This window comes from Macaca fascicularis, chromosome 16 (assembly GCF_037993035.2).
Source record: "Macaca fascicularis isolate 582-1 chromosome 16, T2T-MFA8v1.1".
Lineage (NCBI taxonomy): Eukaryota > Metazoa > Chordata > Mammalia > Primates > Cercopithecidae > Macaca > Macaca fascicularis.
Window position 1 is genome coordinate 3,082,068 of NC_088390.1, and position 25,879 is coordinate 3,107,946.

The following is a 25,879-nucleotide window of genomic DNA, read 5'->3' on the forward strand; positions in this document are numbered from 1 at the left end:
GGCTAGGTTTTTGTATTTTTTAGTAGAGACGGGGTTTCACCATGTTAGCCAGGATGGTCTCGATCTCCTGACCTCGTGATCCGCCCGTCTCAGCCTCCCAAAGTGCTGGATTACAGGCTTGAGCCACCGCGCCCGGCCCACCCGGCCTATTTTTTATTATTTTTTGAAAATACAACGAGAGCAGCAGGGTTGCAACTTTTGATTCAGTCTGATCTGCACAGCCCTGGGACTGAGTGGGACAGAGAGAATAGATAGAGAATCTTTGTTCTGGAGATACGTGAAGTGAGCTGTGGGTCCTAGCCAAGTTACTGGCAGGACTAGGCCACCCTCCTCCGTGGCTGCTGAGTTCATGGTCCCCTAAGATGTTGCTGGACTCTGTCCAGAGGGGTGGGGGAGATGGAAGGGGAGCTCAGGCAGGAGACAGCTTCTGAGATAAAGAGTCAGGCGTTCGAGACCAGCCTGACCAACACGATGAAACCCCGTCTCTACTAAAAATACAGCAAAATTAGCCGGGCGCAGTGGCGGGCACCTGTAGTCCCAGCTGCTCGGGAGGCTGAGGCAGGAGAATGGTGTGAACCTGGGAGGCGGAGCTTGCAGTGAGCCGAGATCGTGCCACTGCCCTCCAGCCTGGGCGACAGAGCGAGACTCCGTCTCAAAAAAAAAAAAAAAAAGAGCAGGGACCGTGGGCAGGGTGCAGGTTCCACATCTGGTCTGTGATGTGTTCCCTCTGGATGGGCAAACCCACAAGCTTCTTCAGCCCCTTTCCTCCCCCAGGCACAGGTCGAGGCTGGGATTGCGGGATCTGGAGTGCCTGGTTCTCAACACTTGCTTGGCAGAGGGGAGGAGGCCCAGTGTCCCCACGTGCAGGGCAGCATGGCTGTGGTTTCCCTTCTCCACCAGCCAGCCAGCCAGACAGTGGGCAGGAGAGGGCGGGAAGAGAGAAGGGCGAGTGGAAGGAAATGGACTTGTGTGGGCGGGTGAGCAAGTTGGAAAGTGCCTGGTGTAGAGAGGAACCTTGCCTGGGGGGCAGAGACCACCGCGGAGTGAGGGAGGGGGCCAGCCGTGCCTCTGACACAGCCAGACACCTGCCTGCCAGGGCCAGTTAGGAGAGAGTACAAGCTGCGGAGCCCATGGCACTTTGCATTTTCCAGGGACAAGGAGGCTTGGAGGGAAGCAGAGATTTTCCAGGAGGCCAACACCTCCCTTTTCTCCCACCCTCTCAGCCTGGGGGGCTCTTTATTTCCATTCTTCAGAGAGAGACACGGCGGAGAAGACGGGGCCACAGCTGTGGCTGCTGGGGAGACCCATGCCAAACCAGCCCCCTGCTCGCTTTCCTGCCTCTAGGCCTTTGCCTGGGCTGTTGCCCCTCCTAGAATGCCTAACCCTCTGGTTGACCCTGTTACAGAGCTGGCAAGGTCAGTCTTGAATAACCTGATGAGATTTCCAGAGCTGCTTTTTTCCAGTTCCCCCACCAAGAGGCTTAGACCTGAAGCTGAGCCTCACTTTGGGGAAAGACTGGGAAGTTTCAGGTTGAGGACCGGAACAGGACCAGGAGCTCGGCCAGCTGACGCCGCAAAGCCTGCCTCGGAGAGTTTCTGTGGCGTAGGAACCTTGCACTTAACCAGCGTGGGCAACTTGGAAGCAGGAGCTCCAGTTGTTTCCTGGAAAAATGGGGCCAATTACCCCAAGGCAGCCACGTTCTTACAGAGCCTCTTGCAAATACCCACAGGGTCACCTGACTTTGCTCGTAGCCACGGATGGCGTCCGTCATCCATGCCTTGTCTTTATGCCGTTTGTACTTTAGGTTGGTTCAGTACTTGACTGTTTACAAAGCACTTTTTTTTTTTTTTTTGAGACAGAGTCTCGCTCTGTTACCCAGGCTGGAGTGCAATGGTGCGATCTCGGCTCACTGCAACCTCCGCCTCCTGGGTTCAAGTGATTCTCCTGCCTCAGACTTCTGAGTAGCGGGGATTACAGGCATGCGCCACCACGCTTGGCTAATTTTTGTATTTTTGGTAGAGATAGGGTTTCACCATGTTGACCAGGCTGGTCTTGAACTCCTGACCTTAGATGGTCCGCCCATCTCGGCCTCCCAAAGTGCTGGGGCGTGAGCCACCGCACTCGGCCTTATAAAGCACTTTCTTGAACTCTTCTTGTTCTTGCAGAAGAGAAGAATGATTTCCCCATTGTGCAGAAGAGAAAATGAAATACTCCTTTTAGCCAGCGGGTAAGACACAAACCTGTCTTGAGATTTCAAATCCAGTGTTCTTTCCATTACCCCAAGAAATAATTACTGAGTACAAATAATTACTGAGTGTCTGCTACTGTATTTCATTGCTTCTGAGACACTTTCTTCCTTCTCATTTAACAACTCTGAAATCAGGAGGCATGTCATAAGCAACAGCACACCATAATGTGTAATTGGAAACATTTTTGCTTTCTTAGTGGAGCACAAAATAATGTGCACCTGACAGTGGATGTCCTTTAAGAGTTGATGAAATCTGGTGTGTGCACAACTGTGGTGTGTGTAAACATGGCTTCTGCCTGCAAGGCGTGCAGTATAGAGGAAAGGTCAATCTTAGCTATTCGTGTGAAACAGAATATGACGCCTACCAAAACCAGCTCAAGTGCCACGGGAATTCCGGCTGAGGGGCTTCAGAAAAGCTTTAGGGAAGACGGGTGGGATTTGGTCTCTCAGCATCCTCTTCCATCTGTATCAACCAGCTGATTTAGACAACAGACCCGAGCCCTGCGAGTGTGGAGGCTCCAAACTTGGACCCTGGTGGCTGACTACGGGTTTGCATTGCCTGTTGTTCTAGATGTTTAACTCTCAGCCTCAGTTTTCTCAACGACAGAGTGGCTGTAATGATAGCGCTTGCCTCACAGGTGGTTGTGAGGATCAGATAAGAGAACATAGTCAGGCCGGGCGCAGTGGCTCACACCTGTCATCCCAGCACTTTGGGAGGCCATGGCAGGTGAATCACCTGAGATCAGGAGTTCAAGACCAGCCTGACCAACATGGTGAAACCCTGTCTCTACTAAATACAAAAAATTAGCTGGGTGTGGTGGCAGGTGCCTGTAATCGCACCTACTTGGGAGGCTGAGGCAGGAGAATTGCCTGAACCTGGTAGGTGGAGGTTGCAGTGAGCTGAGATTGTGCCATTGCACTCCAGCCTGGGCAACAAGAGTGAAACTCTGTCTCTCTCTCTCACACACACACACACACACACACAAAAGAACGTGCCGGCTGGGCGCGGTGGCTCAAGCCTGTAATCCCAGCACTTTGGGAGGCCAAGACGGGTGGATCATGAGGTCAGGAGATCGAGACCATCCTGGCTAACACAGTGAAACCCCGTCTCTACTAAAAAGTACAAAAACCTAGCCGGGCGAGGTGGCGGGCGCCTGTAGTCCCAGCTACTCGGGAGGCTGAGGCAGGAGAATGACGTAAACCCGGGAGGCGGAGCTTGCAGTGAGCTGAGATCGGGCCACTGCACTCCAGTCTGGGCGACAAAGCGAGACTGTCTCAGCAACAACAACAACAACAACAAAAAGAACGTCCCACATCTTTAGTCAAGGGTCTGACAGATAGAGTGAGAGCTCAATAAATGTCACCCCCCTGCCCCCATCCTGAAATTGATTCTATAAATCCAATACATGCAGAACCCACAGACATTTGTTGGTCGGTCGCTGGTGCAATGTCAAGCACGTTCACATTTGTGGTCTCATTTGATCTCTGGAAGTGCCGGAGGGTGGGGATCATTACTCTAGTGTCACAAAGGAGGCAAGTGAGGCACGAGGCCTCACAGCTGGCCGGTGGCCCGGCTGGGATTCGGAGGCTGGTCTGTCTGATTCTCGGTGCCGTGCTCTCTTCACCGGACTGCAGCTGCTGACGAAAAACGACAAGCAAGGAAGGAAAGGCGGCCGATCTGACGGGCTTGCTCCAGCTGGGGTGTTTTATGAATGAATGATCACGGCTGGGCATCCTTAATCGTGGGGTTTCTGGTTTCGAGAGAAGAGAGGTCTCATTCAGAGGTTCAGGAGGAACATGACAGCGGGGAAATGTGTGTAGACCACCATCTCCTCTCCCTGTCTCCACCTCCAGTGGCTGGTGGCCAGTTTTGCCTCCTAGGTACTATTTGTCTCGCTGGCCTTCATGCCTTCTTCTTTGCTTGGTTGCCTCTGGGACTCCCTCTCTTGGCTCGGGCCCTCCCCTGGCCATGGAGAGGATGTCAGAGTGTGGCCACACTGCTCTCTGCTCATGACCCTGCCAGGGGCCGTGGGCCTCCTCCGCCAGCCAGATTCTCCTTTGTGCCCTCTGAGGTTAACACAGACAAACGCACTCACCTTCCTCCCTCTTCCTGTCCTTCCTCCCTGCCTCCAACGTCTTTTCACTCAGAACACTTGACTCTGCTATGAACAGGCTGTGCGACCTTCAGCAGGCCAGTTAACCTCTCTGAGCTTTAGTTACCCTCCCCTGGTGCGCCGAAATGGATGATCGTGAGGGTCAAATGGGAGGTGGTAGGAATGGGTCCTGGGCTGTGATATTGTGTCTCACTCTATTACTGTGTACCCTGAGAGGCAGACCTGACTTCCTTTTTACCTCCACGGCTTTATCTCCAAAACGGAGGGAATAACTCTGGGAAGTCCTCCCGGACCCCCTTCCTTGCAGGACCCCCTTCCTTACAGGACCCCCTTCCTTGCAGGACCCCTTTCCTTGCAGGACCCCCTTCCTTGCAGGACCCCCTTCCTTGCAGGACCCCCTTCCTTGCAGGAGCCCCTTCTTTGCAGGAGAGCCGTTGCCCACTCCTCTGTGCGCCCAGGCAGGCAGGCGTGGGCTTTACCCATGCTCCTTGCTCCTTGTTTTCTGGATTGTAATTATTTGCTTCTGTGATGGTCATAGTCACCAGACTGAAGTCAGTTCCTTTATTCAGTTATTCATTCAGCAAGCGTTTACTGAGCACCTGTGTGCCAGGTGCTGGGATTACAGATGAAACGGGGAAAACAGACAATTAAACAAGAAGTTTTAAGGCTGAGAGAGAAGTGATTGGATAGGGCATGTGTAGGGCGGGAGTACCACCTGGGGACAGGGAGGAGGGTGGAGACCAAGAGGGCTTCCTGGAGGAGGTGACCTCCACGTTAAGACCGAAAGGACAAGTAGGAGTCTAGCGAATAAAGTGGAGTGGGAAGGAGGAGAGGGACCGAGGGTGATCGTCCCTGGGTCTCCAGCTCTAGCCAGTGCCTGGCCCGGAGGAGATCAGTAAGTTCGTTCTCCATCTCTCTTCTTCCTTGCTCCTTCTGTACGCATTCCTGCAAAGAGGCGGGAGCTTGGAGCCTTGGTTTTCTGGACCCTGGGATGCTGTGGCCAAGGGGGTTGCAGAAGTGTTCTGGGTATGGCTTGTCCTAACAGCTTGGGCCATGCCACGTGGGTTCCTGAGGCTGGGGCTGCAGGAATGGGCATGGCAGGGTGTGGGGGGGACACTGCTGAATGACTCACTGGCTCTGAGTAGGAGTGGAGATGAGCCAGGCCAGCAGCACGTGCAGCAGGGAGCTGGAAGGATGTAGAGGATGCACCAGCCTTATCCTGGGTCCCTTTTTCCAGGAAAGGAGAGAAGGGCTCAGTAGGGACAGCGAGGCTCATGAACTCGACAATAGGGCTTCTCCAAGATGGTCTTTTATGTCAGAATTTTGAGTTGGCAGGGACATTGCCAGGCCTGTCTGCAGCTAGGGGTCCCTCTAGCACATGGAGCTTCCAAAGGAGGGAGGTGGCCCAGTTCACATCCTAGAGCTATGCTCCTCTCCTCCCTTATCCCGTGACCTCCAGCATCATTTCAAGCCCCCGGGGATGGACCCGTGCCAAGGTCTTCTCTGCCTGGCCTCGATTAAGCTGTGTCTTCCCCCAGCCCCTGGAGACATTTCCTGGCCTCTCTTCTCCCTTGGAAGGCTGTGAGGTTCTGGAGCTGGAGCGAGCACAGGATAGGGCTGTGCTGGAGACAGGAGACAGGCTTTGTGTCTGGCGGCAGGCTGGGCAGGAGCAGGGAGCGAGCACGGAGCCAGGGCTGGGAGGAAGGATCGATGATCGTCACAAGTGCTATTGACAGAGGACATTTCGTGTCTCACCTTGCTCTGGACACAGCATGTACGTCGTGTCCTATTCTGTAGCCACTTTGCAGAGCGGGTTATATTTCTCCCATTTTATAGACATAGAAACTGAGGCTCAGAGGCTGAGTGACCAGCCCACGCAGCTTGTCAGTAGCAGAGCCACGAGTCAGTAGCTTGTCTGCCCCACACTAGGTCTGGGGCTATTTCTCCCACACCACACTGCCTTGTTTTGAGGGTTTAAAACATTCATTCCTTTCCTTCCAAGCTGGAGACCTTGCTTTCCTCCCAAAGCTGGAACAGAACTGAGGGCCCTGGATGGGTATGGAGTGTGATGTGTTGTTAGCGTTGGAAAGAGACTGTGAGACCCAGGGGAGCCCTGGGCTGAGCCGGGGCTGGCTCCTCCTTCCCCACAGCACTAGGTGCCTCTGGGCCCAGAGCTCATGGTGTGTCTCCCCCAGCCATTTGCTATATTTATTTTTAATTTTTTTTTGGTAAGATAATTACAGGGCATGAGCACTGCTATCTTTATTTAAACCATGTTATTATTATTTTTAAAACAGAGTAACACACACACAAAACCTACACAAAACATCTTGGATAAAAAAAATAAATATCTGGCTGGGCGCAGTGGCTTATGCCTGTAATCCCAGCACTTTGGGAGGCTGAGGCAGGTGGATCACCTGAGGTCAGGAGTTTGAGATCAGCCTGGCCAACATGGTGAAACCCCATGTCTACTAAAAATACAAAAACTAGCCGGGTATAGTGATGGGCGCCTGTAATCCCAGCCACTCGGGAGGCTGAGGCAGGAGTATCTCTTGAACCTGGGAGGCAGAGGTTGCAGTGAGATCATGCCATTGTATTCCAGCCTGGGCAACAAGAGTGAAACTCCGTCTCAAAAAAAAATAAAGCAGGCTGTTCCTCAAAGAAAACAGTTCCCTATGCCTCTGCACACCCCTTTCCAGTCCTCCAAGCCACCACTTATTCTTATTCTTTTTTTTTTTTTTTTTGAGACAGAATCCCGCTCTGTCGCCCAGGCTGGAGTGCAGCGGCACAATCTCGGCTCACTGCAAACTCTGCCTCCGGGGATCCAGTGATCCTCCGCCTCAGTCTCCTGAGTAGCTGGGATTACAGGCGCCTGCCACCACACCCAGCTAATTTTTGTACTTTTAGTAGAGACGGGGTTTCACCATGTTGGCCAGGCTGGTCTCGAACTCCTGACCTGAGGTGATCTGCCTACCTCGTCCTCCCAAAGTGCTGGGATGACAGGCGTGAGCCACCTTGCCTTTTAGCTCTTTCTTCACACCTCTTAGGTTCTGTGAGGTGCATGGGAATGCCTCTAAAGATGCAGGCACTGGTCTGTCTTTTACTTGTTTTTATTTTTCTTGCAGAGAGGGCTTCCCAGTTCAAAGAAGGGAAGATTGAGGCCCCCATCAAGTGGAGCCTGCTGGAGTCTCCTCTTTTTTTTTTTGAGACGGAGTCTCACTCTGTCACCCAGGCTGGGGTGCAGTGGCCGGATCTCAGCTCACTGCAAGCTCCGCCTCCTGGGTTTACGCCATTCTCCTGCCTCAGCCTCCCGAGTAGCTGGGACTACAGGCGCCCGCCACCTCGCTCGGCTAGTTTTTTTTTGTATTTTTAGTAGAGACGGGGTTTCACCGTGTTAGTCAGGATGGTCTCGATCTCCTGACCTCGTGATCCGCCCGCCTCGGCCTCTCAAAGTGCTGGGATGACAGGCATGTGCCACCGCGCCCGGCCGACCTGCTGGAGTCTCCTAACACACTAGACCGGGGTCTCCTTCAGGCCTGACACTGTTGCTAGTTTCCTGTGTCCCAGTCCTGCCTTCCGTCTGACCTCGCAGACCAGCGGTGTTGAGAACTCAGGGCAGGGATGGAGGGAGGAGGCTTCTCACCCCTTTACCTTCCTAGGCCCCAGTGGGCATCCACTCGTCACCTGCTGGCATGGGGCCTCGCCCTTGGAAGGGACCCCTTTGCCCTTATGACATAAGTCGTGTGGCAGCTGCAGCAGCCCTGGGTTCCCCAGAAGAACACCCGCGGCAGAGGACAGGTCAAAGGTCAGCGCTAGTCAGTGTGGACTAACAGCTTCGGGCGGACACCCAAGTCCTGCAGTTCCTTGTTTGATCTGAAGGAAGTTGTCCAGCGTCAGCAGAGCTGCTGCCATGGTGGTAGCAGCAGCTGCAGTGGTGCTAAGGCAGCAGGACCCCGACTCTCAGGACACAGGCCCTGGCGGAAGATGGATTTCTTAAAGTACATTTTCGTGAGTGTCCCCGGGCTGTGGAGGGATGTCCGTCCAGGCCCTGCTGCCTGGAGGGGGTGGGGAACAGGACCTCTCCTGTTGTCGCCTGGCAGGGAGCCCCAAGTGGCTGTTTGCCTGCCATGGGTCATGGAAGCACCCTCCGCTCAGGGGAAGGAGGAACGGAGACCAGGGACAGGGGGGCCTCTGGGTGGGGGACGTGGAGGGCAGGGGACAGACTCAGCACCCGGGCCTTTCCTCCCTGGCTTGGAGATTCGAGGTGGGTCCTGGCAGGGGGGCTGGAGAGAACTCACTTCTGTGCTTCTCTGGGAAGCCTTCTCGGCTCCCTGCCAGGGCCCGAGGGGACCACGGCCAGCCAAAAGCTGTGCCCCGGTGGGAGTTTCCAGGGCGAGAGAGAGAGGGACTCCTCAGCTGGGCTTCCGCCTGGCCTGGACGCTTGGAGCTGGCCAGGCTGCGGGTCCCGCCCTCTCTTCTTTGGGCTGTGGTTCTGGGGATCCTGTGTCCTGTCACCGAGCCTCAGAGTGTGGTTAGTGTGAGGCCCAGCGAGGAGAGTGTGGGTCGTGGTCCTCTGCTGCCAAGCCACACTGTCCCTGCAGGCTCTGCAGGCCCCTGTTCCAGCTTTGGCAGGCCCTGTGTGCCTCCTCCTGGTGAACATGGGGGGCCCAGGTGGACTTGGCCGGGTGGGGACTGTGAGGCTCTTCCTCATTCTCCTGCCTGCTGCCAGCCCGGGACTGGCTGTTTTCTTGCCTTTCTTCTCCCTCCTTGGCCGTGTCATGTTTTTCTCTAGGGGAAAAAGATCTTTTTCTCGAGGGTGAAAATTCAGGGATGAGTGTGAGGAGTGACAGGACACTTGTTTGTAAGGTTGGACCAAGGAGTTCCCCAGTCTCAGGCTGCACTACCATGGGCTCCAGAATGCCGTGAGGGGACCAGGGACCTTGTGACCAGACAGAAATGGCCCAAACTCTCTGGACCCTGGCAGGGTGTGGGTAGTGGCATAGTAGAGAGTTTTAAGCTGGGAACTGATCTCATCTGATTGATCTTTCAAAAGACCACGTGGGCCGGGAACAGTGGCTCAGGCCTGTAATCCCAACACTTTGGGAGTCCGAAGCGGGTGGATCACTTGAGGTCAGGAGTCTGAGACCAGCCTGGCCAACATGGCGCAACCCCGTCTCCACTAAAAATACAAAAATTAGCTGGATGGGGTGACGTGCACCTGTAATCCCAGCTACTCGAGCAGCTGAGGCAGGAGAATCGTTTGAACCCAGGAGGTGGAAGCAGAGGCTGTGGTGAGCTGAAGGCGTGCCGTTGCACTCCAGCCTGGGCAACAGAGCGAGACTCCGTCTAAGAAATAAATTAAAAAATAAAGGAAAATAAAAAACAACAACAGAAACAAATTTTTAAAAGGCCATGTGGCTGTTCTGTGGGGAAGCGATTTGAGAGGGGGGTTGGAAGGAGGCAGGAGCCCGAGGCGCTGTCCAGTTGAGGTGCCGTGAGATGAGGGAGGCAGTGGAGGTGACGATAGCTGATGAGATATGGGATGCCTTGTGACAGTGGACTTGCCAGGAGGATTGGACGTGGGGGATGAGGGATCAAGAAATCAGTGATGATTCTTGGGGTTTTTTTTTTTTGAGACAGAGTTTTTGCTCTTGTCGCCCATCCTGGAGTGCAGTGGCGCCATCTCGGCTCACTGCAACCTCCTCACTGCAACCTCTGCCTGCCAGGTTCAAGTGATTCTCCTGCCTCAGCCCCCAGAGTAGCTGGGATTACAGGCGCCCACCACCACGCCCAGCTAATTTTTGTATTATTAGTAGAGATGGGGTTTTACCGTGTTGGCCAGGCTGGTTTTGAACTCCTGACCTCAGGTGATCCACCCGCCTCAGCCTCCCAAAGTGCTGGGATTACAGGCGTGAGCCACCGCGCCCGGCCGACTCTTTGGGCTTTGTCCTGAGTGTCACCGAGATGGCTTTAGAGGGAAAGAATGAATGATAGTTCCTGCTTTGGACTCTAAGTTGGGAAGTTTGAGGTGCCTGTCAGACGTGCATGTGAGACGCTGAGTTGGTAAACCTTGCTGGATCTGAATTTGAATCAGGATTCATTTTGGGCAAGTTACTTAACCACTCTGAGTCTCCAACCTTCCCGCCCTCCCTTCCTGAGTACGTGTGAGGCGTATGGAGTGGCGTCTGTAAACTGCCTGATCCAGTGCCTCGTGCCGGCCTGGCACATCACCAGTGCTCAACAGAGGATGCCTTGGGACTTCCTAAAGCACGGCGTCGTATCATCTCATCTTCCAGCTCAGCAACATTCAGTGGCTTCCATCGCTTAAAACTTGTGTTTGGGGCTGAAACTTGGGGGCTGATTTGGCTCATAGAATGATTGCGTTTGGTCCATGGAGAGATTTTTAAAATTTTGTGTCATCCAGGTACAAAAATTGGGAGACTCACCCAAAAATCTGGCTTATCTTGGATTTCTGGCTTATCTTGAACACTTCAGCAACACTGAGCTCGCATTTCTGCTTGACAGCTTAGTGAGAGATAAGTAAATAGTGGCTGCCTCCCAGGTTCAAGCGATTCTCCTGCCTCATCCTCCCGAGTAGCCGGGATTACAGGCGCCCGCCACGCATGCCTGGCTAATTTTTATGTTTTTAGTAGAGATGGGGTTTCACCATGTTGGTCAGGGTGGTCTCGAACCCCTGACCTCAAGTGATCTGCCCGCCTTGGCCACCCAAAGTGCTGGGATTACAGACATGAACCACCACACCTGGCCTAGTTCCAAAATATTTTTATCATCCCCAAATAAGTACCCCTTTAAGCAGTTACTCCCCACTTTCTCTTCCCCCGAAACCCCTGGCAATCACAAATCTGTTTTCTGTCTTTATAGATTTACCCATCCTAGCTATTTTATAGAGATAGAATTATTATGCTTCTGCACAGCAAAGGAAACAATCAACAGGGTGAAAAGGCAGCCTACAGAATGGGAGGAAATATTTGCAAACCGTATATCAGATAAGGGGTCAATTTTTAAAATGTATAAGGAACTCCTACAGCTCAATAATAAAAAACCCTCACCTGACTTAAGAAGTGCACTAAAGGGGCAGGTGCAGTGGCTCAAGCCTGTAATCCCAGCACTTTGGGAGGTTGAAGCAGGCAGATCATCTGAGGTCAGGAGTTCAAGACCAGCCTGGCCAACATGGTGAAGCCCCGTCTCTACTAAAAATGCAAAAATTAACTGGGCATAGTTGTGGGCACCTGTAATCTCAGCTGCTTGGGAGGCTGAGGCAGGAGAATCGCTTGAACCCGGGAGGTGGATGAGGCAGTGAGCCGAGATGGTACCACTGCACTCCAGCCTGGGTGACAGAGCAAGACTCTGTCTCCAAAAAACCAAAACAAAACAAAACAAAAAACGTGTACTAAAGACTTGAATAGACACTTCTCCAAAAAAGACATACGAGTAGTCAACAGGTATATGAGAGGGTCGTTAATCATCAGGGAAATGCAAATCAAAACCACAGTGATATATCACCTCACACCTGTTAGGATGGCTAATATCAAAGCCACAGAAGAGGCCAGTTGCGGTGGCTCACGCCTGTAATCCCACTACTTTCGGAGGCCAAGGCGGGCGAATCATGAGGTCAGGAGATCGAGACCAGTCTGGCCAACATGGTGAAACCCCGTCTCTACTAAAACACAAAAAATTAGCCTGGTGTGGTGGTGCATGCACCTGTAATCCCAGCTACTCAGGAGGCTGAGGCAGGAGAATTGCTTGAACCCAGGAGATGGAGGTTGCAATGAGCCCAGATTGCGCCACTGCACTCTAGCCTGGCGACAGAGCCAGACTCCGTCTGAAAACAAAACAAAACCAAAAAAAAAAAAAAAAAAAAAACCAAACCACAAAAGATAACAAGCATCGGTGAGGATGTGGAGAAATTGGAACTCTTGTAACACTGTTAGTAGAAATGTAAATTGGTGCAGTCGCTATGTGAAACAGCAGAGAGATTGCTCAAAAAATTAAAAACATTAAAAGAAGAACTACCAACTTCATTCTTTGCATGTGGATATCCAGTTGTTGTGCAGCTCCATTTGTTGAAAAGACCATTCTTTCCCTAGGATTGGTCTTGGCAATCCTGTCAAAACACAGTTGGCCATAGATGTGTGGGTTTATCTCTGTTCTCTTAATTCTACTGTGTTGGTTCAAATGCCCGTTTTTAGGCCAGGACCACACGGTTTTGATCACTGTAACTTTATAGTAAGTATTGAAATTGGGAAATAGGAGTTCTCCACCTTTGACCTTCCTCTTTAAGAAGATTTTGAGTATTCTGGATGGAATTTCCTTATCAAATGTAGGATCAGCTTTTCAATTTCTTCAAAAAATCCAGCTAGGATTCTGATAGAGATTGTGTTAGATAGGTAGCTCACTTTGAATGGTACTACCTTCTTAGCAGTATTAAATCTTCCAATCGCTGAACATGGGATGTCATTCCATTTATTTATGTCTTCTTTAATTTCTTTCAGCAATGTTTTATAGTGTTTAGTGTGCCAGCATTTGGTTAAATTTGTTCCTAGGTATTTTATTATTTTTAATGCTATTTTATTTTATTATATTATTATTTTTTGAGACAGAGTCTCACTCTGTCGCCCAGGCTGGAGTGCAGTGGCCAGATCTCGGCTCACTGCAAGCTCCGCCTCCCAGGTTCACGCCATTCTCCTGCCTCAGCCTCCCGAGTAGCTGGGACTACAGGCGCCCACCACCACGCCTGGCTAATTTTTTGTATTTTTAGTAGAGACAGGGTTTCACCATGTTAGCCAGGATGGTCTCGATCTCCTGACCTCGTGATCCGCCTGCCTCAGCCTCCCAAAGTGCTGGAATTACAGGTGTGAGCCACCGCGCGTGGCCTAATGCTATTTTAAAATGGAATTGTTTTCTTAATTTTCTTTCCGATTGTTTATTTTTATTTATTATTTTTATTATTTTTATTGTTTATCTTTTCTGATTGTTCATTGCTGTTATATAGAAACACAACTGAGTTTTGTACTTTGCAATTTTGCAGACTTCCTTTATCAGCTCTAGTAGGTTTTGTGTGTGTGTGTGTGTGTGTGTGTGTGCAATCTGTGAGGTTTTTTTATGTAGGAACATCTTATCTGAAAATAGAGATAGTTTTACTGTTTCCTTTCCATGGTAGATACCTTTTATTTCTTTCTTCTGGCTAGTACTTTTAGTGCGCCGAATAGTAGTGGTGACAGTGAGTTTCCTTGTTTTGTTGCTACTTCATCTTGAGGGGAAAGCTTTTCGTTTTTCATCATGGAGTATGATGTTAGCTATTTCTTTTTAATGCCTTTTGTGTCAAAGAAGTTCCCTTTTATTCCTAGTTTTCTGAGTGTTTATCTCATGAAAGGATATTAGCCTTTGTCAAGTGCTTTTTCTGTATCAGTTGAGATAATCATGTTTTTTTCTTCTTCATCCTGTTAATGTGATATATTACATTGATTTTCTTCTTTTTTGAGATGGAGTCTTGCTCTGTTGCCCAGGCTGGAGTGCAGTGGCGCAATCTTGGTTCACTGAAACCTCCGCCTCCTGGGTTCAAGTGATTCTCCTGCCTCAGCCTCCCGAGTAGCTGGGATTATAGGCACCTGCCATCACGCCCGGCTAATTTTTGAATTTTGGTAGAGACGGGGTTTCACCATGTTGGCCAGGCTGGTCTTGAACTCCTGACCTCAGGTGATCCTCCTGCCTCTGCCTCCCAAAGTGCTGGGATTACAGGTGTGAGCCACTGCGCCCGGCCTATTACATTGGTTTTCTTGTGTTGAACCAAGCTTGCATTCCTAGGATAAATCCCACTTTGTCATGGAATATAACAGTATGTCGTCAGATTTGGTTTGCTGGTATTTTGTTGAGGATTTCTGACTCTATCCATAAAGATATTGGCCTGTCGTTTTCTGTGGTTCCTTCGTGTCACTTTGATAATGCTGGCCTCCTAGGATGAGTTAGGAAGTGTTTCCTCGTCTTCTATTTTTGGAAGAGTGTGAGAAGGACTGGTGTTAATTCTTCTTTAAGTGTTTGGTCGGCTTCACTATGAAGCCATCTGGCCCTGGACCGTTCTTTGTTGGGAGGTTTTTAATTACTACGGATTCCATCTCTTCCCTTCTCCCGTCGCTGTTTAGGTTTTGCTTGCCTCGTGCCTGAAGTCATTTGCATCTTCTAGTCCTTTCTTAGAATTTAAATATGAGTCTGCCTAATTTAAGATGTCCTATAAAAACCCAACCATCTTCTCACCCTTCCCCACCTTGCCACGTCTTTGCTCTGGCATCTCTGCTCAGAGACGGTCCCTCCCACCCAGTACCAGCATTCCACATGGTTAACCCCATAGGTCAGTGGTTCTCAAAGGCTGTTCACTTGGGAACTTGTTAGAAACGCACGTTCTCTGGCCAAGAATCAGAAGCTCTAGGGGTGGGGCCTAGGAAATTTTTTTTTTTGAGACAGAGTTTCACTCCTTCGCCCAGGCTGGAGTGCAGTGGTGTGATCTTAGCTCACTGCAACCTCTACCTGCTCTGGGCTCAGGTGAATCTCCTGCCTCAGCCCCCCAAGTAGCTGGGATTATAGGCGCCTGCCACCACGCCCGGCTAAGTTTTGTGTTTTTAGTAGAGACGGGGTTTCTCCATGTTGGTCAGGCTGGTCTCGAACTCCCAACCCCAGGTGATCCGCCCACCTTGGCCTCCCAAAGTGCTGGGATTACAGGCGTGATCCAACGTGCCCGGACAGAAACTGTGTTTTAACTAGTCCCTGGGTGATTCTGTGGTATTACCACTGCCACGCATAACAGAGAGCCATCGCAGGCTCCTGGCCCCAGTGACACAGTGAAATGGCACCTCTGAAACGCTCTGGCAGCAGAGGAGCCGTGAGTGGCAGGAGTTGGTGGAAAAGGGAGACCAGAGAAGGGAAAGAGGAGCAAGCAGGTGGCTTGGCGGGGGTGATGGGGGAAGACTTGGTTGGAACAGGACCTGATTCTGGAGGACAGTTCATTATTGGAGGCACCCACTGGGCCTAGGGTTGGCCATCCAGGGTGAGGGATGCAGTCTGTGGCCAGAGCACAGACAGCTCTTAATAGCAGTAACACCGGCCTGTCCAGCCCTGAGTCTAGCCATCCCGAGAAGCCCGCCCTGGCCACTCCCAGACCAAGACTCGGCCTCCGCTGCCTGCTTCGTTGCATCTTGCTTAGCAGAATACTTAGTCATTCATCTAGCAAATGTTTATTGAGCATCTACTGTGTGCTAGGCAGTTCTATTAATAGCACAGGGAGATGGCGAGGATCACAGCAAACAAAGAGCTCTGCCTCGAGGACTTCTGTTCTGCAGCCAGCCTGGTGGCCGGCTGGCTCTCATCCTGCTTGCCCTGCGGATGGGGACTGCTGGGCCAGCGGTGGAGCCGGGCAGTGTGGCATGCTCGGTGCTCAGACAACGTGGGATGCATCCCATCCCATCCCACACCCAGGGCGTGCCCAGTTCCCCCAGCTTTCCAGAAATGGGTGTAGAGAACTTTCCAGACATCCTTTTCCTTGGTCACGTCTTCCCTCTCCATCGGGATGAGAAACTCACTCTGACCTGTTTTCTTCTACCCCCAGCACTTTCTGGCCCGCATCTCCCCCCCATTTTCCTGGGACCCACGGAGGTGCAAAACCCCTTCTCCTCCATCCTTGTCTCCTGGTAATGTTTTTCGTTTGCCAGTGACGTGGCCTTGCCCCCTCTGTGTGTCCTGGATTGGGGTGGGCGGAGGCGATGAGGCGATTGTGAGGGCTCACTGAGCGACCTGTGTGCCAGGCTCTGCACACGCTGGCCTGTGTGGCCCTGCCACAGCCCCGTGAGTTGGCAGTCGTGTTTTCAGCCCCACGCAAAGGCGCAAGCACTCAGACAGCGTCGTTCTATGAGCATGGGTGTGTGGTGCCTCCCAGGAGCTGGGTTTTTAGCAAGGGTGCTGACGTATAAACACACTCCCACCTCCACAAGCAGAGGAGAGGAGCCCAGGGCCAGGGCAGGTAGCCCAGCAGGGACCCAGCACGCTGCAGGTGGGGCCCGTGAGTGTCACTTCTCCAGCTAGGGTCAGAAAGGAGAGAGAGGCAAGAGTGTTGCAGGGGCGGGGGTCTCACGAGCTGGGGTGCAGCAAGAGGGAAGGAACAGGTGACTGCCTGTCTGCAGGAGAAGCCGTGCCCGTGTGTAGGGCTGCTGTGGACCAGGGGGAGGCAGGGAGGGCACAGGGTGGTGAGATGGAGAGAGGGGGTCCTGGACTCACATGAGCATCATCTTTTCCCGTCAGTTCTGCCGCTTTGCTGCCTGGGCAGTGGGCTGGCACCAGAACTGGCAAGTAGGGACATTGGAAAAGATTCCTCAAGATTTCCCAAGCCTAAATTGCTTCTTGTGGTTCTTGTTCACGTCTGCCCCTGCTACCCGGGACCTCCTCCAGCATCCTCCTCCCCAAGGGCTCTCTCTGTCTTTCTGAAGGAAGACCAGGCTGTTTCTGTATCGGGAGGCGGCGGGGACAGGGCTGGAACCCGGGGCCCAGGCAGAGTTCCTTGGCTGAGTGCTGGCTCTGCGTGGTTATCTGTTGACTGGCTGTGAACGCAGAGTCCACGGGGAAATGCTGGCCGCTGCTCTGATTTGGGTGGCAAGAGCTGCTGCTGCTAATACATTAGACAGCTGCATGGACGCTGCTATGGATGAGGAGACCCAATGACATGCCTCTGTGAAAATCTAGTGGCTGGCTTCCTGGTGAGGTAGATCCCTTCCGAAGGCTGCCCTGGGCAGGACTTTAGTCTCTGGGGCAATGCCAGTGAGTCAGTGAGCATTAACTGAGTGCCTGCTGTGTGCCCTGAGCATTAACTGAGTGTCTGCTGTATGCCCTGAGCATTAACTGAGTGCCTACTGTGTGCCCTGAGCATTAACTGAGTGCCTGCTGTGTGCCCTGAGCATTAACTGAATGCCTGCTGTGTGCCCTGAGCATTAACTGAGTGCCTGCTATGTGCCCTTGGCTGTACGTGGCCATCTCAGGGTGTGTGGATGAGGGTGTGTCCGAAAGCCTGAGCTGCTGTTCCCGGCTGGCCTGAGTCATGCTGCTTCTAGGTGGAAAAGGAGACTCACTCCCTGCCAACTGTCCCATTGGAAAGTGCAGCAAGTCACTGAGAAGTGGGGCCAGCCCAGCCGAGGCCATGCTGCCACTGGCTGATTGCAGCTGCTGGGTACTGCCCATGCAGGGATCATCCACCCAGCACATTGCTCATGGCTGAGGCTGAATCATAGCCCTTCTCACCACCTGTGCCAGCCCCAGGCCATGAGGCATCTTCATTCAGACCCATTTCTTTTCTTTTCTTCTTCTTCCTCTTTTTTTTTTTTTTGAGATGGAGTCTTGCTCTGTCACCCAGGCTGGAGTGCAGTGGCGCAATCTTGCCTCACTGCAACCTCCGCCTACTGAGTTCCAGAGATTCTGCTGCCTCAGCCTCCCGAGTAGCTGAGATCACAGGCCCGTGCCACCACGCCCGGCCAATTTTTGTATATTTTTGTTTTTCTTTTTGAGATGGAGTCTTGCTCGCTCTGCCACCCAGACTGGAGTGCTGTGGTGCGATCTCAACTCGCTGCAACCTCCGCCTCCCGAGTTCAGGCAGTTCTGTCTCAGCTTCCCGAGTAGCTAGGACTACAGGTGCATGCCACCATGCCCAGCTAATTTTTGTATTTTTAGTAGAGACAGGGTTTCGCCATACTGGTCAGGCTGTTCCTGAACTCCTAACCTCAGGTAATTCACCTGCCTTGGCCTCCCTTAGTGCTGGGATTATAGGCATGAACCGCCATGCCCAGCCGTAATTTTTGTATTTTTGATAGAGGCACAGTTTCACCATGTTGGCCAGGCTGGTCTCAACCTCCCGGCCTCAGGTGATCCTCCTGCCTTGGCCTCCCAAGGTGTTGGGATTACAGGTGTTGAGCCAACGCGCCCAGCCAGGCTCATTTCTAACAGTCATCTGAACACGCTGTCTCTGGGAAGACCGATGAAATCGAGAAACACCATCTTGAAGCTGCTAGACCACCTCCAACAGGACAAAGCGTCCTTCCAGACGCAGCTTTCCAATAGCTCCTTCTCGGAGCTGCTGTTTACTGGGCATTCACGCAGACCAGGCCCTGGCTGGGCACTTCTTACACCTGGTCTCACCTCATCTGCCTAAGAGCGCTAAAGTCAGGGACTATTTGATTCAATTTTTTTTTTTGGAGAAAGGATCTTGCTCTGTCACTCAAGCTGAAGTACAATGGTGTGATCTCAGCTCACTGCAACCTCCGCCTCTGAGGCTCAAGCAGTTCTCCTGCTTCAGCCTCCCGAGTAGCTGGGATGACAGGCGCCTGCCACCATGCCCAGCTAAGTTTTCTGTTTAGTAGAGACAGGGTTTCACCATGTTGGCCAGGCTGGTCTTGAACTTCTGACCTCAAATGATCTGCCTGCCTTGGCCACTCCAAGTGTCGAGATTACAGGCGTGAGCCACCACGCCCGGCCTGCTTCAATTTTCAGGTGAGGAACTTAAGAGAGGAATGAAGAGAAGTTAACATGCCTCATGCACCACAGCTGGGCAGTAGTAGGTTGCCCACTCTGCAGACCTGGACTTCGACCACCAGGCTCTGCGGCCTCCTGTGTGTTTCTGCTGCACCTAAACCTAAATTGCTCTGCACCGCCTCGCAGCCGAAGCCTGAGTTCTGGTGTTCAGCATCTCTCAGGCCCAGGCCTCAGCTTTGCTTTCCCGCCTGATCTTCAGGATGTCTGACCCAGAGGCCTCCAGCCAGCCGTGCTGATCCACTAACTCTTCATTGACTGTGTGCCAAACGGATTCTCTTTTCTGCCTTTGCCCATACAGTTCCTGCTGCCACACCCTTCTTACCCCCTTCTGTTGATCCTCTAAGGTCTGTCTGGGATCTCATGTCTTGCAAAAAGCCTTCATTGACATTTTGGTTTTAAGATGTGTCCACAGATTCTTTGATGCTTCTCTCTTCAAGAGGTGGAACTTGTTGGGTGCGGTGGTTCACGCCTGTAATCCCAGCACTTTGGGAGGCTGAGGCAGGAGGATCGCTTGAGCTCAGGAGTTCAAAACCAGCCTGGGCAACATGATGAAACCCTGTTTCTACTAAAAATACAAAAATTGGCTGGGTGTGGTGGCGGGTGCTTGTAGTCCCCACTACTTGGGAGGCTGGGGTGTGAGGATCGCTTGAGCCCAGGAGGTCGAGGCTGCAGTGAGCTGTGATTATGCCACCGCACTCCAGCCTGGGTGACAGAGTGAGACCCTGTCTCAAAAACAAACCAAAATACAAAGACGTGGAACCTAGGCCGGGCACAGTGGCTCACGCCTGTAATCCCAGCACTTGGGGAGGCCGAGGCAGGTGGATCATCTGAGGTCAGGATTTCAAGACCAGCCTGGCCAACATGGTAAAACCCTGTCTCTACTAAACATACAAAAATTAACTGGGCATGGTGGTAGGCGCCTGTAGTCCCAGCTACTCGGGAGGCTGAGGCAGGAGCGTCGCTTGAACCCAGGAGACGGAGGTTGCAATGAGCTGAGATCGTGCCATCGCACGCCAGCCTGGGCGACAGAGTGAGACTCCGTCTCAGAAAATAAATAAATAAATAAATAAAATAAATACTGAAAAGCAAAAAGGGAAAAAATCATCCGTACCTTCAGCCTCATTTTGTTGTGTATCCTTCAGGATATTTTTCACCGTGGGGGTGATACACGCTCTCAGATGCAGTCCTGCACCTTTGTACACAAACACATTATGTTTAATGGAAACAGTGGGATCATCTTGTTCGAAACCCTGTTTTTCTCACTTAGCAATGCATTGTGAATCTTTGCAGTAGCATCATGAACACAACTCCTCTTGTGGTAGTTTATTGTATAAGTGTACTCCTGTGCCTTATTTACTTCTCCTCTCACGGCTGGGTACTTTCCCCATCGCTCACACTTTTTGGCCCATAAACAGTGCTGGGGCAAACATCCTTGCATGTGTGTTCTTGTGGCATGGCCCGGATATTGTTCTAGGGTAAATTCCTTAGAGCGGGTTTATTGGACCAAAGGACGTGGATATTTTAAAAGTTTTGGACACATGATGCCTTTAGGAAAGCTGTATCCGGTATGCACTCACCCACAGCTCCTGCAGCCTGGGCCTGCAGACTGGACGCCGTGGCTGTACCGTTTCTCTTTCCTGCCAGCAATATGTTCCTGCCACATACCCTTGCCAACACTGGTCGACCTGATAGTGAAAGATGTTATCTTACTGTGATCTTACTTTCTTTCGTAACTAGAGAGGTTGGGCTTGTTTCCATGTGTTCATTGGTCATTTTATATGTGTTCTTTAATCATTTGTTCATGTCCCTTGCACATTTTTCTGTTTTTTTTTTTTTTCTTTTGAGACAGTCTCACTCTGTCACTCAGGCTGGAGTGCAGTGGAGGGATCTCGGCTCACTGCAGCCTCCGCCCCTTGGGTTCAAGCGATTCTCATGCCTCGGCCTCCCGAGTAGCTGGGATTACAGGTGTGTGCCCCCACGCCCAGCTAATTTTTGTATTTTTAGTAGAGACGGGGTTTCACTAGGCTCAAGTAATCCACCCGCCTCAGCCTCCCAAAGTACTGGGATTACAGGTGTGCGCCACCACGCCCAGCTAATTTTTGTATTTTTAGTAGAGACGGGGTTTCACTATGTTGGCCAGGCTGGTCTCAAACTCCTGGGCTCAAGTAATCCGCCCGCCTCAGCCTCCCAAAGTGCTGGGATTACAGGTGTGAGCCACCGCACCAGACCCCTCATTTACTGATGTAATGGCTTTTGGATAGTTTGAGGTATAGTCTTCCAGATCATTTTCTATGAATTTATATGCATACATAATACAGGTAGCTTTACAGTGTCTTTTTTTTTTTTTTTTTAAGAGATGTGTCACCCAGGGAAGAGTACAGTGTCATGATCATAGCTCACTGCAGCCTTGAACTTCTGGGCTCTAGTGGCCCCCCTGCCTCAGCCTCCTATGTTAGGAGTTAGGATTACAGGTGTGAACCACCGTGCCTGGCCGTTTTTATAAAATTGGGATTATATTCAATGTATTGTCTCTGATTTCCTCCACCCCTCAACTTAATATATCTTGGAGAGTGTCATATGTAAGCAACATAAATCTGTTGCTGTCTTTTTGAATGATTGCATAGTTGTTTTGAACAGCTTTATTGAGATATAGTTTGCATATCATAAAATCACCCATTTAAAGTGTACAATTTGGCCGGGCGTGGTGGCTCACGCCTGTCATCCCAGCACTTTGGGAGGACAAGGCGGGCAGATCACTTAAGATCAGGAGTTCGAGATCAGCCTGGCCAACATGGTGAAACCCAGTCTCTACCAAAAATACAAAAATTAGCCAGGTATGCGGGCGCACGCCTGTAATCCCATCTAGTTGGGAGGCTGAGGCAGGAGAATCACTTGAACCCGGGAGGTGTAGGTTGCAATGAGCCGAGATCACGCCATTACACTCCAGCCTAGGCGAAAAGAGCAAAACTCCATCTCAAAAAATAAAAAATAAAATAAAGTGTACAATTCAGTGGTTTTTGGTGGTATTCGTGGAGCTGTGCAACCACCATCATACTCAGTTTTAGAACCTTTTTATTGCTTTGAAATGAAATCCGTACCTTTTAGCTATCACCTTCCAATCCCCCATCCTCCTCAGCCTAAGCAATCCCTAATCTACTTTCTGTCTCTATGAGGTTGCCTACTGTGGACATTTGATAAAAATGGAATCATGATCTTTTATCGACCTTTTGTCTTTTTTTTTTTTTTTTTTAAGACGGAATCTCGCTCTGTCACCCAGGCTGGAGTTCAGTGGCGTGATCTCGGCTCACTGCAAGCTCCGCCTCCCGGGTTCTCGCCATTCTCCTGCCTCAGCCTCCAGAGTAGCTGGGACTATAGGTGCCCGCCACCACGCCCGGCTAATTTTTTTGTATTTTTAGTAGAGACGGGGTTTTACCGTGTTAGCCAGGATGGTCTCGCTCTCCTGACCTTGTGATCTGCCCACCTCGGCCTCCCAAAGTGCTGGGATTACAGGCGTGAGCCACCGCACCTGGCCCTATCTCTACCTTTTTTTCATTTGGTGTAATGCATTCAAAGGTCAGCAGTGTTGCAGCATATATCAGTATGTTATTTTTCATGGCTGAATATTATTCCATCGTAGGGATATAGCATATTTTGTTTATTCGTCAGTTGATGGACATTTGGGTTGTACCCACTGTTTGGCAAGAGTGGATGCTGCAGTTATGAATGTTTGTGTACAAGTATTTGCTTGAGTACCTGCTTCCGATTCTTTTGTGTATGTTCCTAGGGGTCGAATTGCTGGGTCATGTGGTCATAATTCCGTGCTGAACTTTTTAAGGAATTGTGAAATTATTTTCCACAATGGCTGTACTGTTTGACATTCCTACCAGCAACAGATGAGGGATCTGATTTCTCCACGTCCTTGCTCACACCTGTGATATTCTGGTTTTTGATCATAGCTATGTTAGTGGTATGAGTGGTATCTCGTGGTTTTGATTTGTATTTCCTGATGACTAATGGCTTGAGTGTCTTTTCATGTACGTATTGTTCCTTTGTATGTCTTCTCTGGGGATATGTGTATTTAGATACTTTGCCCATTTTTAAATGGAATTGTCTTTTTCTTACTGAGTTGTAAGAGTTGGTTTTTGTAGAGACCCGTCCTTGATCAGATATATGATTTGCAAATATTTTCTACCATTCTGTGGGCTTTCTTTTGACTTTCTTGAGAGTAAGTATGAGGAATTCGTATTCACTTTTCTGTAAATGTTTGGTAGAATTTACAAATGAAGCCACCTGGGTCTGGGCTTTTCTTTGTGCGTCGTTTTTTTTAATCGTTCATTTGATCTTTTTATTTGTTACATGTCTTTAGATTTTCTGTTTCTTACTGAGTCAGTTGTGATAGGTTGTGTTTTTCTAGGAATTTGTTCATTTCATTGACGTTACCTAATTTATTGACCTATAGTTTATAGTACTTGTATTTTATTCTGTGAATGTAGCTTCTTTTAACCAATTTTCTGCAGACGTTTAAGTTGTTTTTATTTTTTACTGTTAGAAACAATGCTGCAGTGAACATTTGAGCCTGTCTTTGTGTACATTGCAAGTGTGTTAGAGGATGGATTGTTAGACGTGGAATCGCGGGTCAGAGGTCTGTGTATTTAACATGTTGATTGTTTCTGCTCCATTATCCTCCTCCTGTTCATCTTTCTATCCTTATTGATTGGTATAAGCTCTTTACGTCTGGTAATCCTGGTCTCCTAAGCCTGGAGATGGTAAGAATGTCCCGCGTGGGTGGTGCACGTGCACCTGAGCAGGTTGGAAGAGGAGGTTTGCATCCGGATGTTTGACAGCTCCCTTCTGGTCGAGGGAGTTGGATGTGGGTGCCCTAAGCCCACCTCTGTGCATTCATACACGGGGTTTCTAGATGCCAGATCCTGAGCTGCTGGTAGGTCAGAGGCTTTTTGCCTCTGACACGCTGGCTTTGACCTGACAGAGGTTGTTTGGAGTCCACAGCAGGGCTGGCTCTCTCCAGGGACTTCACCAGGCTCCTTCCCAGGGCGGTTCTGGGACTCCTGGGAGCAATGGGAGCTCCAGGCAGTTCTGGCTCACGGGTGCCTGCAGAGGTAGGGAGAGTGCTTGGAGGCCCCACCTCTGCCTGAAGAAGAACCGAGGACACACACACACCGTGTTCCTCATCCCTGCTTTCTTTTTCTCGTTTTCACTGGGGACTGCCTGTTCTGGGCACTCATTAGCTTCCCGGTGCAGACGTGGGCAGTGACGTTAGTCTGAGGAAGGGTAGCTGTTTTCAGGGGATGGGAAGTGGGGTGGCCTCTGTGTGTTTTGTTGGGGTAGAGCTGCCAGCCCCTCACGCTTCCATTCCACTTCCCTTTTCTCCTTTTTGTTTTTCCCGGATACACAAGGGTGGCACCAAAGTAGGTTAAAGGTTTGGACAAGTGCAATTGGGATTTAAAAAATAACCCATCTAGGCTGGGCGTGGTAGCTCACGCCTGTAATCCCAGCACTTTGGGAGGCTTAGGTGGGTGGATCACCCGAGGTCAGGAGTTTGAGACCAGCCTGGCCAACATGGTGAAACCACGTCTGTACTAAAAATACAAAAATTAGCTGGGTGTGGTGGCGGGCACCTGTAATCCCAGCTACTCTGGAGGCTGAGGCAGGATAATCTCTTGAACCCGGGAGGCGGAGGTTGCAGTGAGCTGAGATTGCGCCACTGCACTCCAGCCTGGGTGACAGAGCGAGACTGTCTCTAAAAAAAAAAAGAAAAAAAGAAAAAAAATAGCCCCTCTAGGCCCCTGGAGGCCTCAGTTCAGGCTTTGCTTTACCAGTTTTAGGGTCCTAAAGTGGTGCCTTGGGGGCAGGGGACCGGGCAGGCAGAGGCAGAGGTGGCACGGGAGGCCCTCCCTCCACCTTCCCCAGCTGCTCTGGCCACAGCGCCTCTGCTTTGACTGGTTGGTTTTCTGTATCAGGGTCTGGAACGCCACTTGTGTTGGACACCTTGGCCCCATTTTTGGGTTGAAAACATCCTTGGCCGGGCGCGGTGGCTCAAGCCTGTAATCCCAGCACTTTGGGAGGCCGAGGCGGGTGGATCACGAGGTCAGGAGATCGAGACCATCCTGGCTAACATGGTGAAACCCTGTCTCTACTAAAAATACAAAAAACTAGCCGGGTGTGGTGGCGGGCGCCTGTAGTCCCAGCTACTCGGAGGCTGAGGCGGGAGAATGGCGTGAACCCGGGAGGCGGAGCTTGCAGTGAGCCGAGATTGCGCCACTGCACTCCAGCCTGGGCGACACAGCCAGACTCCGTCTCAAAAAAAAAAAAAAAAAAAAAAGAAAACATCCTAAACATGGCTCCTGCCAGAGGCTGAATCCCGAGGATGCCAGGCATTTGCAGAATTTGGCTTTTCCCAGGGCCCCGCAGTCCTCTTTCCTTGACAGAGGCCGAGTGTCTGCTCCCCCCGCACCATTCATTTGCCAGCCCAGGCGTGCCTTCGCCTCTCTCTCGTTGTATGGGGTGTTCGGCCCTCTAGCCCTGCGAAGGCAAAATCAAATTATCTTCTCTGTTGATCCAAGTGAATTTGGTTCCTGGAGAAGCCCCAGGCGCAGCTTCCTGATAGTTGGTGAGGAAGACGCTTTTGCGGTGGACCTCCTGGCTGATCCCTGTCTTTCTGTCCCCTGCTTTTGTCTTTCAGTCGTCGGAGTTCTTTGAGATGCTGGAGAAAATGCAGGTGAGTACGTACCCCCACCGCGATGGGGAAGAAGCCCAGACCCAGACGTGGGTGGCGTAGGGACCAGGCAGAACCCACGGGCAGAAACCAGGTGCCCTGGAGGGAGGGGCAGAGAAGAGACAATCACATCCCCTTAGCCCTGACAACCCGAGGCCATTTTACTCTTGAGCACTTTGGGAAGACTCCTGTGGAGGGACAGGG

The 25,879-nt window shown here is 51.2% G+C and overlaps 1 protein-coding gene across 16 annotated transcripts in view; it reads left to right on the forward strand.

The window, feature by feature from the left end:
• RAP1GAP2 (RAP1 GTPase activating protein 2) overlaps positions 1 to 25,879 on the forward strand; it is a 299,357-nt gene that overhangs the window by 192,588 nt on the left and 80,890 nt on the right. For all 16 annotated transcript variants that reach the window (XR_012425122.1, XR_010582219.2, XM_065532585.2 and 13 more), the window contains one exon: positions 25,643 to 25,678. Coding sequence is in view for 14 of the 16 variants with exons in the window: in XM_065532585.2 (XP_065388657.1) it covers positions 25,643 to 25,678 (36 nt within the window). In the remaining 2 variants the exon portion in view is untranslated. The remainder of the gene's footprint in view (positions 1 to 25,642; positions 25,679 to 25,879) is intronic.